Genomic DNA, 14,938 nt, shown 5'->3' on the forward strand with positions numbered 1-14,938 from the left:
CATGTAGAATAAAGAGTCGATGGGGGGGGAGTATTGATTACTGCATGTTATTACAGACTCCTGCCATTATTACAACCTTAATGTCTCTTTTCCAGCTACGAGCCAATAGTGAGCTTCCATCTTCAAACCCGGCCGCCCTGAACGAGGAGAAGGGTAAGTGATAGGAGGCAGTATTATAGTAGTTATATTCTTGTACATAGGAGGCAGTATTATAGTAGTTATATTCTTGTACATAGGAGGCAGTATTATAGTAGTTATATTCTTGTACATAGGAGGCAGTATCATAGTAGATATATTCTTGTACATAGGAGGTAGTATCATAGTAGTTATATTCTTGTACATAGGAGGCAGTATTATAGTAGTTATATTCTTGTACATAGGAGGCAGTATTATAGTAGTTATATTATTGTACATAGGAGGCAGTATTATAGTAGTTATATTCTTGTACATAGGAGCAGTATTATAGTAGTTATATTCTTGTACATAGGAGCAGTATTATAGTAGTTATATTCTTGTACATAGGAGCAGTATTATAGTAGTTATATTCTTGTACATAGGAGCAGTATTATAGTAGTTATGTTCTTGTACATAGGAGCAGTATTATAGTAGTTATATTCTTGTACATAGGAGGCAGTATTATAGTAGTTATATTCTTGTACATAGGAGGCAGTATTATAGTAGTTATATTCTTGTACATAGGAGCAGTATTATAGTAGTTATTTTCTTGTACATAGGAGCAGTGTTATAGTAGTTATATTCTTGTACATAGGAGGCAGTATTATAGTAGTTATATTCTTGTACATAGGAGCAGTATTATAGTAGTTATATTCTTGTACATAGGAGCAGTATTATAGTAGTTATATTCTTGTACATAGGAGGCAGTATTATAGTAGTTATTTTCTTGTACATAGGAGCAGTGTTATAGTAGTTATATTCTTGTACATAGAAGGCAGTATTATAGTAGTTATATTCTTGTACATAGGAGCAGTATTATAGTAGTTATATTCTTGTACATAGGAGCAGTATTATAGTAGTTATATTCTTGTATATAGGAGGCGGTATTATAGTAGTTATTTTCTTGTACATAGGAGCAGTGTTATAGTAGTTATATTCTTGTACATAGAAGGCAGTATTATAGTAGTTATATTCTTGTACATAGGAGCAGTATTATAGTAGTTATATTCTTGTACATAGGAGCAGTATTATAGTAGTTATATTCTTGTACATAGGAGCAGTATTATAGTAGTTATATTCTTGTACATAGGAGGCAGTATTATAGTAGTTATTTTCTTGTACATAGGAGCAGTGTTATAGTAGTTATATTCTTGTACATAGGAGCAGTATTATAGTAGTTATATTCCTGTACATAGGAGGCAGTATTATAGTAGTTATATTCTTGTACATAGGAGGCAGTATTATAGTAGTTATATTCTTGTACATAGGAGCAGTATTATAGTAGTTATATTCTTGTACATAGGAGCAGTATTATAGTAGTTATATTCTTGTACATAGGAGCAGTATTATAGTAGTTATATTCCTGTACATAGGAGCAGTATTATAGTAGATATATCCTTGTACATAGGAGCAGTATTATAGTAGTAATAGTCTTGTACATAGGAGCAGTATTATAGTAGTTATATTCTTATACATAGGAGGCAGTATTATAGTAGTTATATTCTGGTACATAGGAGCAGTATTATAGTAGTTATATTCTTGTACATAGGAGCAGTATTATAGTAGTTATATTCTTGTACATAGGAGCAGTATTATAGTAGTTATATTCCTGTACATAGGAGCAGTATTATAGTAGTTATATTCTTGTACATAGGAGCAGTATTATAGTAGTTATATTCTTGTACATAGGAGCAGTATTATAGTAGTTATATCACTGTACATAGGAGCAATATTATAGTAGTTATATTCTTGTATATAGGAGCAGTATTATAGTAGTTATATTCTTGTACATAGGAGCAGTATTATAGTAGTTATATTCTTGTACATAGGAGCAGTATTATAGTAGTTATATTCCTGTACATAGGAGCAATATTATAGTAGTTATATTCCTGTACATAGGAGCAGTATTATAGTAGTTATATTCTTGTACATAGGAGGCAGTATTATAGTAGTTATATTCTTGTACATAGGAGCAGTATTATAGTAGTTATATTCCTGTACATAGGAGCAGTATTATAGTAGTTATATTCTTGTACATAGGAGGCAGTATTATAGTAGTTATATTCTTGTACATAGGAGCAGTATTACAGAAGTTATATTCTAGTACATAGGAGCAGCATTATAGTAGTTATATTCTTGTACATAGGAGCAGTATTATAGTAGTTATATTCTTGTACATAGGAGCAGTATTATAGTAGTTTTAGTCTTGTACATAGGAGCAGTATTATAGTAGTTATATTCTTGTACATAGGAGCAGTATTATAGTAGTTATATTCTTGTACATAGGAGCAGTATTATAGTAGTTATATTCCTGTACATAGGAGCGGTATTATAGTAGTTATATTCTTGTACATAGGAGCAGTATTATAGTAGTTATATTCTTGTACATAGGAGCAGTATTATAGTAGTTATATTCTTGTACATAGGAGCAGTATTATAGTAGTTATATTCTTGTACATAGGAGCAGTATTATAGTAGTTATATTCTTGTACATAGGAGCAGTATTATAGTAGTTATATTCTTGTACATAGGAGGCAGTATTATAGCAGTTATATTCTTGTACATAGGAGCAGTATTATAGTAGTTATATTCTTGTACATAAGAGCAGTATTATAGTAGTTATATTCTTGTATATAGGAGGCAGTATTATAGTAGTTATATTCTTGTACATAGGAGCAGTATTATAGTAGTTATATTCTTGTACATAGGAGCAGTATTAAAGTAGTTATATTCTTGTACATAGGAGGCAGTATTATAGTAGTTATATTCTTGTACATAGGAGGCAGTATTATAGTAGTTATATTACTGTACATAGGAGCAGTATTATAGTAGTTATATTCCTGTACATAGGAGGCAGTATTATAGTAGTTATATTCTTGTACATAGGAGCAGTATTATAGTAGTTATATTCTTGTACATAGGAGGCAGTATTATAATAGTTATATTCTTGTACATAGGAGGCAGTATTATAGTAGTTATATTCTTGTACATAGGAGGCAGTATTATAATAGTTATATTCTTGTACATAGGAGCAGTATTATAGTAGTTATATTCTTGTACATAGGAGGCAGTATTATAGTAGTTATAGTCTTGTACATAGGAGCAGTATTATAGTAGTTATATTCTTGTACATAGGAGGCAGTATTATAGTAGTTATATTCCTGTACATAGGAGGCAGTATTATAGTAGTTATATTCCTGTACATAGGAGCAGTATTATAGTAGTTATATTCTTGTACATAGGAGCAGTATTATAGTAGTTATATTCTTGTACATAGGAGCAGTATTATAGTAGTTATATTCTTGTACATAGGAGGCAGTATTATAAAAGTTATATTCTTGTACATAGGAGGCAGTATTATAGTAGTTATATTCTTGTACATAGGAGGCAGTATTATAGTAGTTATATTCTTGTACATAGGAGCAGTATTATAGTAGTTATATATTCTTGTACATAGGAGCAGTATTATAGTAGTTATATTCTTGTACATAGGAGCAGTATTATAGTAGTTATATTCTTGTACATAGGAGCAGTATTATAGTAGTTATATTCTTGTACATAGGAGCAGTATTATAGTAGTTATATTCTTGTACATAGGAGGCAGTATTATAGTAGTTATATTCTTGTACATAGGAGCAGTATTATAGTAGTTATATTCCTGTACATAGGAGCAGTATTATAGACGTTATATTCTTGTACATAGGAGGCAGTATTATAGTAGTTATATTCCTGTACATAGGAGCAGTATTATAGTAGTTATATTCTTGTACATAGGAGCAGTATTATAGTAGTTATATTCTTGTACATAGGAGGCAGTATTATAGTAGTTATATTCTTGTACATAGGAGCAGTATTATAGTAGTTATATTCTTGTACATAGGAGGCAGTATTATAGTAGTTATATTCTTGTACATAGGAGCAGTATTATAGTAGTTATATTCCTGTACATAGGAGCAGTATTATAGTAGTTATATTCTTGTACATAGGAGCAGTATTATAGTAGTTATATTCTTGTACATAGGAGGCAGTATTATAGTAGTTATATTCTTGTACATAGGAGCAGTATTATAGTAGTTATAGTCTTGTACATAGGAGCAGTATTATAGTAGTTATATTCTTGTACATAGGAGCAGTATTATAGTAGTTATATTCTTGTACATAGGAGGCAGTATTATAGTTGTTATATTCTTGTACATAGGAGCAGTATTATAGTAGTTATATTCCTGTACATAGGAGCAGTATTATAGACGTTATATTCTTGTACATAGGAGGCAGTATTATAGTAGTTATATTCCTGTACATAGGAGCAGTATTATAGTAGTTATATTCTTGTACATAGGAGCAGTATTATAGTAGTTATATTCTTGTACATAGGAGGCAGTATTATAGTAGTTATATTCTTGTACATAGGAGCAGTATTATAGTAGTTATAGTCTTGTACATAGGAGCAGTATTATAGTAGTTATATTCTTGTACATAGGAGCAGTATTATAGTAGTTATATTCTTGTACATAGGAGCAGTATTATAGTAGTTATATTCTTGTATATAGGAGCAGTATTATAGTAGTTATATTCTTGTACATAGGAGGCAGTATTATAGTAGTTATATTCTTGTACATAGGAGCAGTATTATAGTAGTTATAGTCTTGTACATAGGAGCAGTATTATAGTAGTTATATTCTTGTACATAGGAGCAGTATTATAGTAGTTATATTCTTGTACATAGGAGCAGTATTATAGTAGTTATATCCTTGTACATAGGAGCAGTATTATAGTAGTTATATTCTTATACATAAGAGCAGTATTATAGTAGTTATATTCTTGTACATAGGAGGCAGTATTATAATAGTTATATTCTTGTACATAGGAGCAGTATTACAGTAGTTATATTCCTGTACATAGGAGCAGTATTATAGTAGTTATATTCTTGTACATAGGATTAGTATTATAGTAGTTATATTCCTGTACATAGGAGCAGTATTATAGTAGTTATATTCTTGTACATAGGAGCAGTATTATAGTAGTTATATTCTTATACATAAGAGCAGTATTATAGTGGTTATATTCTTGTACATAGGAGCAGTATTATAGTAGTTATATTCTTGTACATAGGAGCAGTATTATAGTAGTTATATTCTTTTACATAGGAGCAGTATTATAGTAGTTATATTCTTGTACATAGGAGGCAGTATTATAATAGTTATATTCTTGTACATAGGAGGCAGTATTATAGTAGTTATATTCTTGTACATAGGAGGCAGTATTATAGTAGTTATATCCTTGTACATAGGAGCAGTATTATAGTAGTTATATTCTTATACATAAGAGCAGTATTATAGTAGTTATATTCCTGTACATAGGAGCAGTATTATAGCAGTTATATTCTTGTACATAGAGGCAGTATTATAGTAGTTATATTCTTGTACATAGGAGCAGTATTATAGTAGTTATATTCTTGTACATAGGAGCAGTATTATAGTAGTTATATTCTTGTACATAGGAGGCAGTATTATAGTAGTTATATTCTTGTACATAGGAGCAGTATTATAGTAGTTATATTCTTGTACATAGGAGCAGTATTATAGCAGTTATATTCTTGTACATAGGGGCAGTATTATAGTAGTTATATTCTTGTACATAGGAGGCAGTATTATAGTAGTTATATTATTGTACATAGGAGGCAGTATTATAGTAGTTATATTCTTGTACATAGGAGCAGTATTATAGTAGTTATATTCTTGTACATAGGAGCAGTATTATAGTAGTTATATTCTTGTACATAGGAGCAGTATTATAGTAGTTATATTCTTGTACATAGGAGCAGTATTATAGTAGTTATATTCCTGTACATAGGAGCAGTATTATAGTAGTTATATTCTTGTATATAGGAGCAGTATTATAGTAGTTATATTCTTGTACATAGGAGCAGTATTATAGTAGTTATATTCTTGTACATAGGAGCAGTATTATAGTAGTTATATTCTTGTACATAGGAGGCAGTATTATAGTAGTTATATTCTTGTACATAGGAGCAGTATTATAGTAGTTATATTCTTGTACATAGGGGCAGTATTATAGTAGTTATATTCTTGTACATAGGGGCAGTATTATAGTAGTTATATTCTTGTACATAGGGGCAGTATTATAGTAGTTATATTCTTGTACATAGGAGCAGTATTATAGTAGTTATATCCTTGTACATAGGAGCAGTATTATAGTAGTTATATTCTTGTACATAGGAGGCAGTATTATAGTAGTTATATTCTTGTACATAGGAGCAGTATTATAGTAGTTATATTCTTGTACATAGGAGCAGTATTATAGTAGTTATATTCTTGTACATAGGAGGCAGTATTACAGTAGTTATATTCTTGTACATAGGAGAAGTATTATAGTAGTTATATTCTTGTACATAGGAGCAGTATTATAGTAGTTATATTCTTGTACATAGGAGCAGTATTATAGTAGTTATATTCTTGTACATAGGAGCAGTATTATAGTAGATATATTCTTGTACATATGAGCAGTATTATAGTAGTTATATTCTTGTACATAGGAGCAGTATTATAGTAGTTATATTCTTGTACATAGGAGCAGTATTATAGTAGTTATATTCTTGTACATAGGAGCAGTATTATAGTAGTTATATTCTTGTACATAGGAGCAGTATTATAGTAGTTATATTCTTGTACATAGGAGGCAGTATTATAGTAGTTATATTCTTGTACATAGAAGGCAGTATTATAGTAGTTATATTCTTGTACATAGGAGCAGTATTATAGTAGTTATATTCTTGTACATAGGAGCAGTATTATAGTAGTTATATTCTTGTACATAGGAGCAGTATTATAGTAGTTATATTCTTGTACATAGAAGCAGTATTATAGTAGTTATATTGTTGTACATAGGAGCAGTATTATAGTAGTTATATTCTTGTACATAGGAGGCAGTATTATAGTAGTTATATTCTTGTACATAGGAGCAGTATTATAGTAGTTATATTCTTGTACATAGGAGCAGTATTATAGTAGTTATATTCTTGTACATAGGAGCAGTATTATAGTAGTTATATTCTTGTACATAGGAGCAGTATTATAGTAGATATATTCTTGTACATAGGAGCAGTATTATAGTAGTTATATTCTTGTACATAGGAGCAGTATTATAGTAGTTATATTCTTGTACATAGGAGCAGTATTATAGTAGTTATATTCTTGTACATAGGAGCAGTATTATAGTAGTTCTATTCTTGTACATAGGAGCAGTATTATAGTAGTTATATTCTTGTACATAGGAGGCAGTATTATAGTAGTTATATTCTTGTACATAGGAGCAGTATTATAGTAGTTATATTCTTGTACATAGAAGGCAGTATTATAGTAGTTATATTCTTGTATATAGGAGCAGTATTATAGTAGTTATATTCTTGTACATAGGAGCAGTATTATAGTAGTTATATTCTTGTACATAGGAGCAGTATTATAGTGGTTATATTCTTGTACATAGAAGCAGTATTATAGTAGTTATATTGTTGTACATAGGAGCAGTATTATAGTAGTTATATTCTTGTACATAGGAGGCAGTATTATAGTAGTTATATTCTTGTACATAGGAGCAGTATTATAGTAGTTATATTCTTGTACATAGGAGCAGTATTATAGTAGTTATATTCTAGTACATAGGAGCAGTATTATAGTAGTTATATTCTTGTACATAGGAGGCAGTATTATAGTAGTTATATTCTTGTACATAGGAGCAGTATTATAGTAGTTATATTCTTGTATATAGGAGGCAGTATTATAGTAGTTATATTCTTGTACATAGGAGCAGTATTATAGTAGTTATATTCTTGTACATAGGGGCAGTATTATAGTAGTTATATTCTTGTACATAGGAGCAGTATTATAGTAGTTATATTCTTGTACATAGGAGGCAGTATTATAGTAATTATATTCTTGTACATAGGAGCAGTATTATAGTAGTTATATTCCTGTACATAGGAGCAGTATTATAGTAGTTATATTCTTGTACATAGGAGCAGTATTATAGTAGTTATATTCTTGTACATAGGAGCAGTATTATAGTAGTTATATTCTTGTACATAGGAGCAGTATTATAGTAGTTATATTCTTGTACATAGGAGCAGTATTATAGTAGTTATATTCTTGTACATAGGAGGCAGTATTATAGTAGTTATATTCTTGTACATAGAAGGCAGTATTATAGTAGTTATATTCTTGTACATAGGAGCAGTATTATAGTAGTTATATTCTTGTACATAGGAGCAGTATTATAGTAGTTATATTCTTGTACATAGGAGGCAGTATTATAGTAGTTATACTCTTGTACATAGGAGCAGTATTATAGTAGTTATATTCTTGTACATAGGAGCAGTATTATAGTAGTTATATTCTTGTACATAGGAGGCAGTATTATAGTAGTTATATTCTTGTACATAGAAGGCAGTATTATAGTAGTTATATTCTTGTACATAGGAGCAGTATTATAGTAGTTATATTCTTGTACATAGGAGCAGTATTATAGTAGTTATATTCTTGTACATAGGAGCAGTATTATAGTAGTTATATTCTTGTACATAGAAGCAGTATTATAGTAGTTATAGTCTTGTACATAGGAGGCAGTATTATAGTAGTTATATTCTTGTACATAGGAGCAGTATTATAGTAGTTATATTCTTGTACATAGGAGCAGTATTATAGTAGTTATATTCTTGTACATAGGAGCAGTATTATAGTAGTTATATTCTTGTACATAGGAGCAGTATTATAGTAGTTATATTGTTGTACATAGGAGCAGTATTATAGTAGTTATATTCTTGTACATAGGAGGCAGTATTATAGTAGTTATATTCTTGTACATAGGAGCAGTATTATAGTAGTTATATTCTTGTACATAGGAGCAGTATTATAGTAGTTATATTCTAGTACATAGGAGCAGTATTATAGTAGTTATATTCTTGTACATAGGAGGCAGTATTATAGTAGTTATATTCTTGTACATAGGAGCAGTATTATAGTAGTTATATTCCTGTACATAGGGGGCAGTATTATAGTAGTTATATTCTTGTACATAGGGGCAGTATTATAGTAGTTATATTCTTGTACATAGGAGCAGTATTATAGTAGTTATATTCTTGTATATAGGAGCAGTATTATAGTAGTTATATTCTTGTACATAGGAGCAGTATTATAGTAGTTATATTCTTGTACATAGGAGCAGTATTATAGTGGTTATATTCTTGTACATAGAAGCAGTATTATAGTAGTTATATTGTTGTACATAGGAGCAGTATTATAGTAGTTATATTCTTGTACATAGGAGGCAGTATTATAGTAGTTATATTCTTGTACATAGGAGCAGTATTATAGTAGTTATATTCTTGTACATAGGAGCAGTATTATAGTAGTTATATTCTAGTACATAGGAGCAGTATTATAGTAGTAATATTCTTGTACATAGGAGGCAGTATTATAGTAGTTATATTCTTGTATATAGGAGGCAGTATTATAGTAGTTATATTCTTGTACATAGGAGCAGTATTATAGTAGTTATATCCTTGTACATAGGAGCAGTATTATAGTAGTTATATTCTTGTACATAGGAGGCAGTATTATAGTAATTATATTCTTGTACATAGGAGCAGTATTATAGTAGTTATATTCTTGTACATAGGAGCAGTATTATAGTAGTTATATTCTTGTACATAGGAGCAGTATTATAGTAGTTATATTCTTGTACATAGGGGCAGTATTACAGTAGTTATATTCTTGTACATAGGAGCAGTATTACAGTAGTTATATTCTTGTACATAGGAGCAGTATTATAGTAGTTATAGTCTTGTACATAGGAGGCAGTATTATAGTAGTTATATTCCTGTACGTAGGAGCAGTATTATAGTAGTTATAGTCTTGTACATAGGAGGCAGTATTATAGTAGTTATATTCTTGTACATAGGAGCAGTATTATAGTAGTTATATTCTTGTACATAGGAGCAGTATTATAGTAGTTATATTCTTGTACATAGGAGCAGTATTATAGTAGTTATAGTCTTGTACATAGGAGGCAGTATTATAGTAGTTATATTCTTGTACATAGGAGCAGTATTATAGTAGTTATATTCCTGTACATAGGAGCAGTATTATACTAGTTATAGTCTTGTACATAGGAGCAGTATTATAGTAGTTATATTCTTGTACATAGGAGCAGTATTATAGTAGTTATAGTCTTGTACATAGGAGGCAGTATTATAGTAGTTATATTCTTGTACATTGGAGCAGTATTATAGTAGTTATATTCTTGTACATAGGAGCAGTATTATAGTAGTTATATCCTTGTACATAGGGGTAGTATTATAGTAGTTATATTCTTGTACATAGGAGCAGTATTATAGTAGTTATAGTCTTGTACATAGGAGCAGTATTATAGTAGTTATAGTCTTGTACATAGGAGGCAGTATTATAGTAGTTATATTCTTGTACATAGGAGCAGTATTATAGTAGTTATATTCTTGTACATAGGAGCAGTATTATAGTAGTTATATTTTTGTACATAGGAGCAGTATTATAGTAGTTATAGTCTTGTACATAGGAGGCAGTATTATAGTAGTTATATTCTTGTACATAGGAGCAGTATTATAGTAGTTATATTCCTGTACATAGGAGCAGTATTATACTAGTTATAGTCTTGTACATAGGAGCAGTATTATAGTAGTTATATTCTTGTACATAGGAGCAGTATTATAGTAGTTATATCCTTGTACATAGGGGTAGTATTATAGTAGTTATATTCTTGTACATAGGAGCAGTATTATAGTAGTTATAGTCTTGTACATAGGAGGCAGTATTATAGTAGTTATATTCTTGTACATAGGAGCAGTATTATAGTAGTTATATTCTTGTACATAGGAGCAGTATTATAGTAGTTATATTCCTGTATATAGGAGCAGTATTATAGCAGTTATATTCCTGTACATAGGAGCAGTATTATAGTAGTTATATACTTGTACATAGGAGCAGTATTATAGTAGTTATATTCTTGTACATAGGAGGCAGTATTATAGTAGTTATATTCTTATACATAGGAGCAGTATTATAGTAGTTATATTCTTGTACATAGGAGCAGTATTATAGTAGTTATATTCTTGTACATAGGGGGCAGTATTATAGTAGATATATTCTTGTACATAGGAGGCAGTATTATAGTAGTTATATTCTTGTACATAGGAGCAGTATTATAGTAGATATATTCTTGTACATAGGAGGCAGTATTATAGTAGTTATATTCCTGTACATAGGAGCAGTATTATGGTAGTTATATTCTTGTACATAGGAGCGGTATTATAGTAGTTATATTCTTGTATATAGGAGCAGTATTATAGTAGTTATATTCTTGTACATAGGAGCGGTATTATAGTAGTTATATTCTTGTATATAGGAGCAGTATTATAGTAGTTATATCCTTGTACATAGGAGGCAGTATTATAGTAATTATATTCTTGTACATAGGAGCAGTATTATAGTAGTTATATTCTTGTACATAGGAGCAGTATTATAGTAGTTATATTCTTGTACATAGGAGCAGTATTATAGTAGTTATATTCTTGTACATAGGAGCAGTATTATAGTAGTTATATTCTTGTACATAGGATGAGTATTATAGTAGTTATATTCTTGTACATAGGAGCAGTATTATAGTAGTTATATTCTTGTACATAGGAGGCAGTATTATAGTAGTTATAGTCTTGTACATAGGAGCAGTATTATAGTAGTTATATTCTTGTACATAGGAGGCAGTATTATAGTAGTTATATTCTTGTACATAGGAGCAGTATTATAGTAGTTATATTCTTGTACATAGGAGCAGTATTATAGTAGTTATATTCTTGTACATAGGAGGCAGTATTATAGTAGTTATATTCTTGTATATAGGAGCAGTATTATAGTAGTTATATTCCTGTACATGGAGCAGTATTATAGTAGTTATATTCTTGTACATAGGGGTAGTATTATAGTAGTTATATTCTTGTACATAGGATGAGTATTATAGTAGTTATATTCTTGTACATAGGAGCAGTATTATAGTAGTTATATTCTTGTACATAGGAGGCAGTATTATAGTAGTTATAGTCTTGTACATAGGAGCAGTATTATAGTAGTTATATTCTTGTACATAGGAGGCAGTATTATGGTAGTTATATTCTTGTACATAGGAGCAGTATTATAGTAGTTATATTCTTGTACATAGGAGCAGTATTATAGTAGTTATATTCTTGTACATAGGAGGCAGTATTATAGTAGTTATATTCTTGTATATAGGAGCAGTATTATAGTAGTTATATTCCTGTACATAGGAGCAGTATTATAGTAGTTATATTCCTGTACATAGGAGCAGTATTATAGTAGTTATATTCTTGTACATAGGAGGCAGTATTATAGTAGTTATATTCTTGTATATAGGAGCAGTATTATAGTAGTTATATTCCTGTACATAGGAGCAGTATTATAGTAGTTATATTCTTGTACATAGGAGCAGTATTATAGTAGATATATTCTTGTACATAGGAGCAGTATTATAGTAGTTATATTCTTGTACATAGGAGAAGTATTATAGTAGTTATATTCTTGTACATAGGAGCAGTATTATAGCAGTTATATTCTTGTACATAGGAGCAGTATTATAGTAGTTATATTCTTGTACATAGGAGCAGTATTATAGTAGTTATATTCTTGTACATAGGAGCAGTACTATAGTAGTTATATCCTTGTACATAGGAGGCAGTATTATAGTAGTTATATTCTTGTACATAGGAGCAGTATTATAGTAGTTATATTCTTGTACATAGGAGGCAGTATTATAGTAGTTATATTCTTGTACATAGGAGCAGTATTATAGTAGTTATATTCTTGTACATAGGAGCAGTATTATAGTAGTTATATTCTTGTACATAGGAGCAGTATTATAGTAGTTATATTCTTGTACATAGGAGCAGTATTATAGTAGTTATATTCTTGTACATAGGAGGCAGTATTATAGTAGTTATATTCTTGTACATAGGAGGCAGTATTATAGTAGTTATATTCTTGTACATAGGAGGCAGTATTATAGTAGTTATATTCTTGTACATAGGAGCAGTATTATAGTAGTTATATTCTTGTACATAGGAGGCAGTATTATAGTAGTTATATTCTTGTACATAGGAGCAGTATTATAGTAGTTATATTCTTGTACATAGGAGCAGTATTATAGTAGTTATATTCTTGTACATAGGAGCAGTATTATAGTAGTTATATTCTTGTACATAGGAGCAGTATTATAGTAGTTATATTCTTGTACATAGTAGTAGTATTATAGTAGTAGTATTATAGTAGATATATTTGTGTATATATTTGGTAATATTATAGTGATATTTGTATCTTTTTGGTAGATAAATCTGGGTCCTCGGAGAAGGTGGAGGAAGAAATTGACATTGACCTTAATGCTCCGGAGACAGAAAAAGCGGCGCTTGCTATTCAGAATAAGTTTCGCCGGTTTCAGAAGAGGAAGCAAGACCCCAGCCCATGATAATGTCGCCTCGATCCTCTTACGTTGATTCTGCACTTCCTTCTCTGTAAGGGACAAGCCGGAAAAGATAAACGGGGCATTATATCTACAGTCCCCCCCCCCCCCACTACCCCCCCCCCCCCCTCCCTTAATTTATAATGAATGCTTATGTCCGTGGCCAGTGCCACCCTGGAGCCACCACTCACTGGCCAAGTTGTACATAGTCTCCTTGGTATGATCTTATAGATGAGAGACTTTTGTACGATACAACATGAAGATGACTTTTTGGCTGCGCTGTCATGGCAGCTGCGGTCTTGTCGTCAGGCATGTGTAGACAGTTTGGGGGTCCTCCCCTTATATAACGGCATGTTCCTCGCATCTTAAACTACACTTGTCATCCACAATCACCATGGAATAAACTTATCACTGATTACGCACCATACCCATTACTGTACCTGTAATTGTGCTGCACTGACAGTGAGACCACCGTAGAGGCCTGCGGGCGCCCCCACAATGTTGTAGGAAGGCGCAGCCACTTTCATTGCTTTGTGGTGTCCCTGCTATAACCAATGGGTGACAGTCCTCTGCTGCCATCTAGTGGTCCACTTCAGTATAATACCCGCTGATTGATTCTCCAGGTACTGGGAAACTACAACTCCCAGCATTCCCTGCAGCTATCTGGTTAATTCTTTCATTGTCCCCGTTATGACAAGGGGCAGCACAAATATTAATAATCTTGTTATTCTGGGGGCCCGTCTCCTCTCCAGACCCCGCTGTGGACTCTCATAGGACAACCTCATTTTGGAACATTTAGCATGTTTAATTAATAAAAGGATGTAAAAGAAAGAAGTAAAGTGTTTCTTTCTAAATATGAGGCCAGCAGAGTGATGATCTGCAGAGGTCAGTGGTGTAATAATCTGCAGGATCTATCACTGTGTATCTGTCAGGAGGTAGAGGACAGAGCGATGTTCTGCAGGTCTAGAGAGGTCAGAGGTGTAATAATCTGCAGGATATATCACTATGTATCTGTCAGGAGGTAGAGAGGACAGAGCGATGTTCTGCAGATCTCTAGAGAGGTCAGTGGTGTAATAGTCTGCAGGATCTATCACTGTGTATCTGTCAGGAGGTAGAGAGGTCAGAGCGATGTTCTGCAGATCTCTAGAGAGGTCAGAGGTGTAATAATCTGCAGGATCTATCACTGTGT

General features: G+C 31.2%; 1 protein-coding gene across 1 annotated transcript in view; it reads left to right on the plus strand.

Annotated features, from left to right (window-relative positions):
- Window positions 1–14,527, plus strand: part of PCP4L1 (Purkinje cell protein 4 like 1) — a 60,882-nt gene extending 46,355 nt beyond the window's left edge. The window contains exons 2-3 of the mRNA XM_040411781.1: window positions 96–153; window positions 13,619–14,527. Coding sequence (XP_040267715.1) covers window positions 96–153; window positions 13,619–13,755 — 195 coding nt within the window. The 3' untranslated portion in view covers window positions 13,756–14,527. The remainder of the gene's footprint in view (window positions 1–95; window positions 154–13,618) is intronic.
- Window positions 14,528–14,938: the final 411 nt, after the last annotated feature.

This window comes from Bufo bufo, chromosome 11 (assembly GCF_905171765.1).
Source record: "Bufo bufo chromosome 11, aBufBuf1.1, whole genome shotgun sequence".
NCBI classification, from domain to species: domain Eukaryota; kingdom Metazoa; phylum Chordata; class Amphibia; order Anura; family Bufonidae; genus Bufo; species Bufo bufo.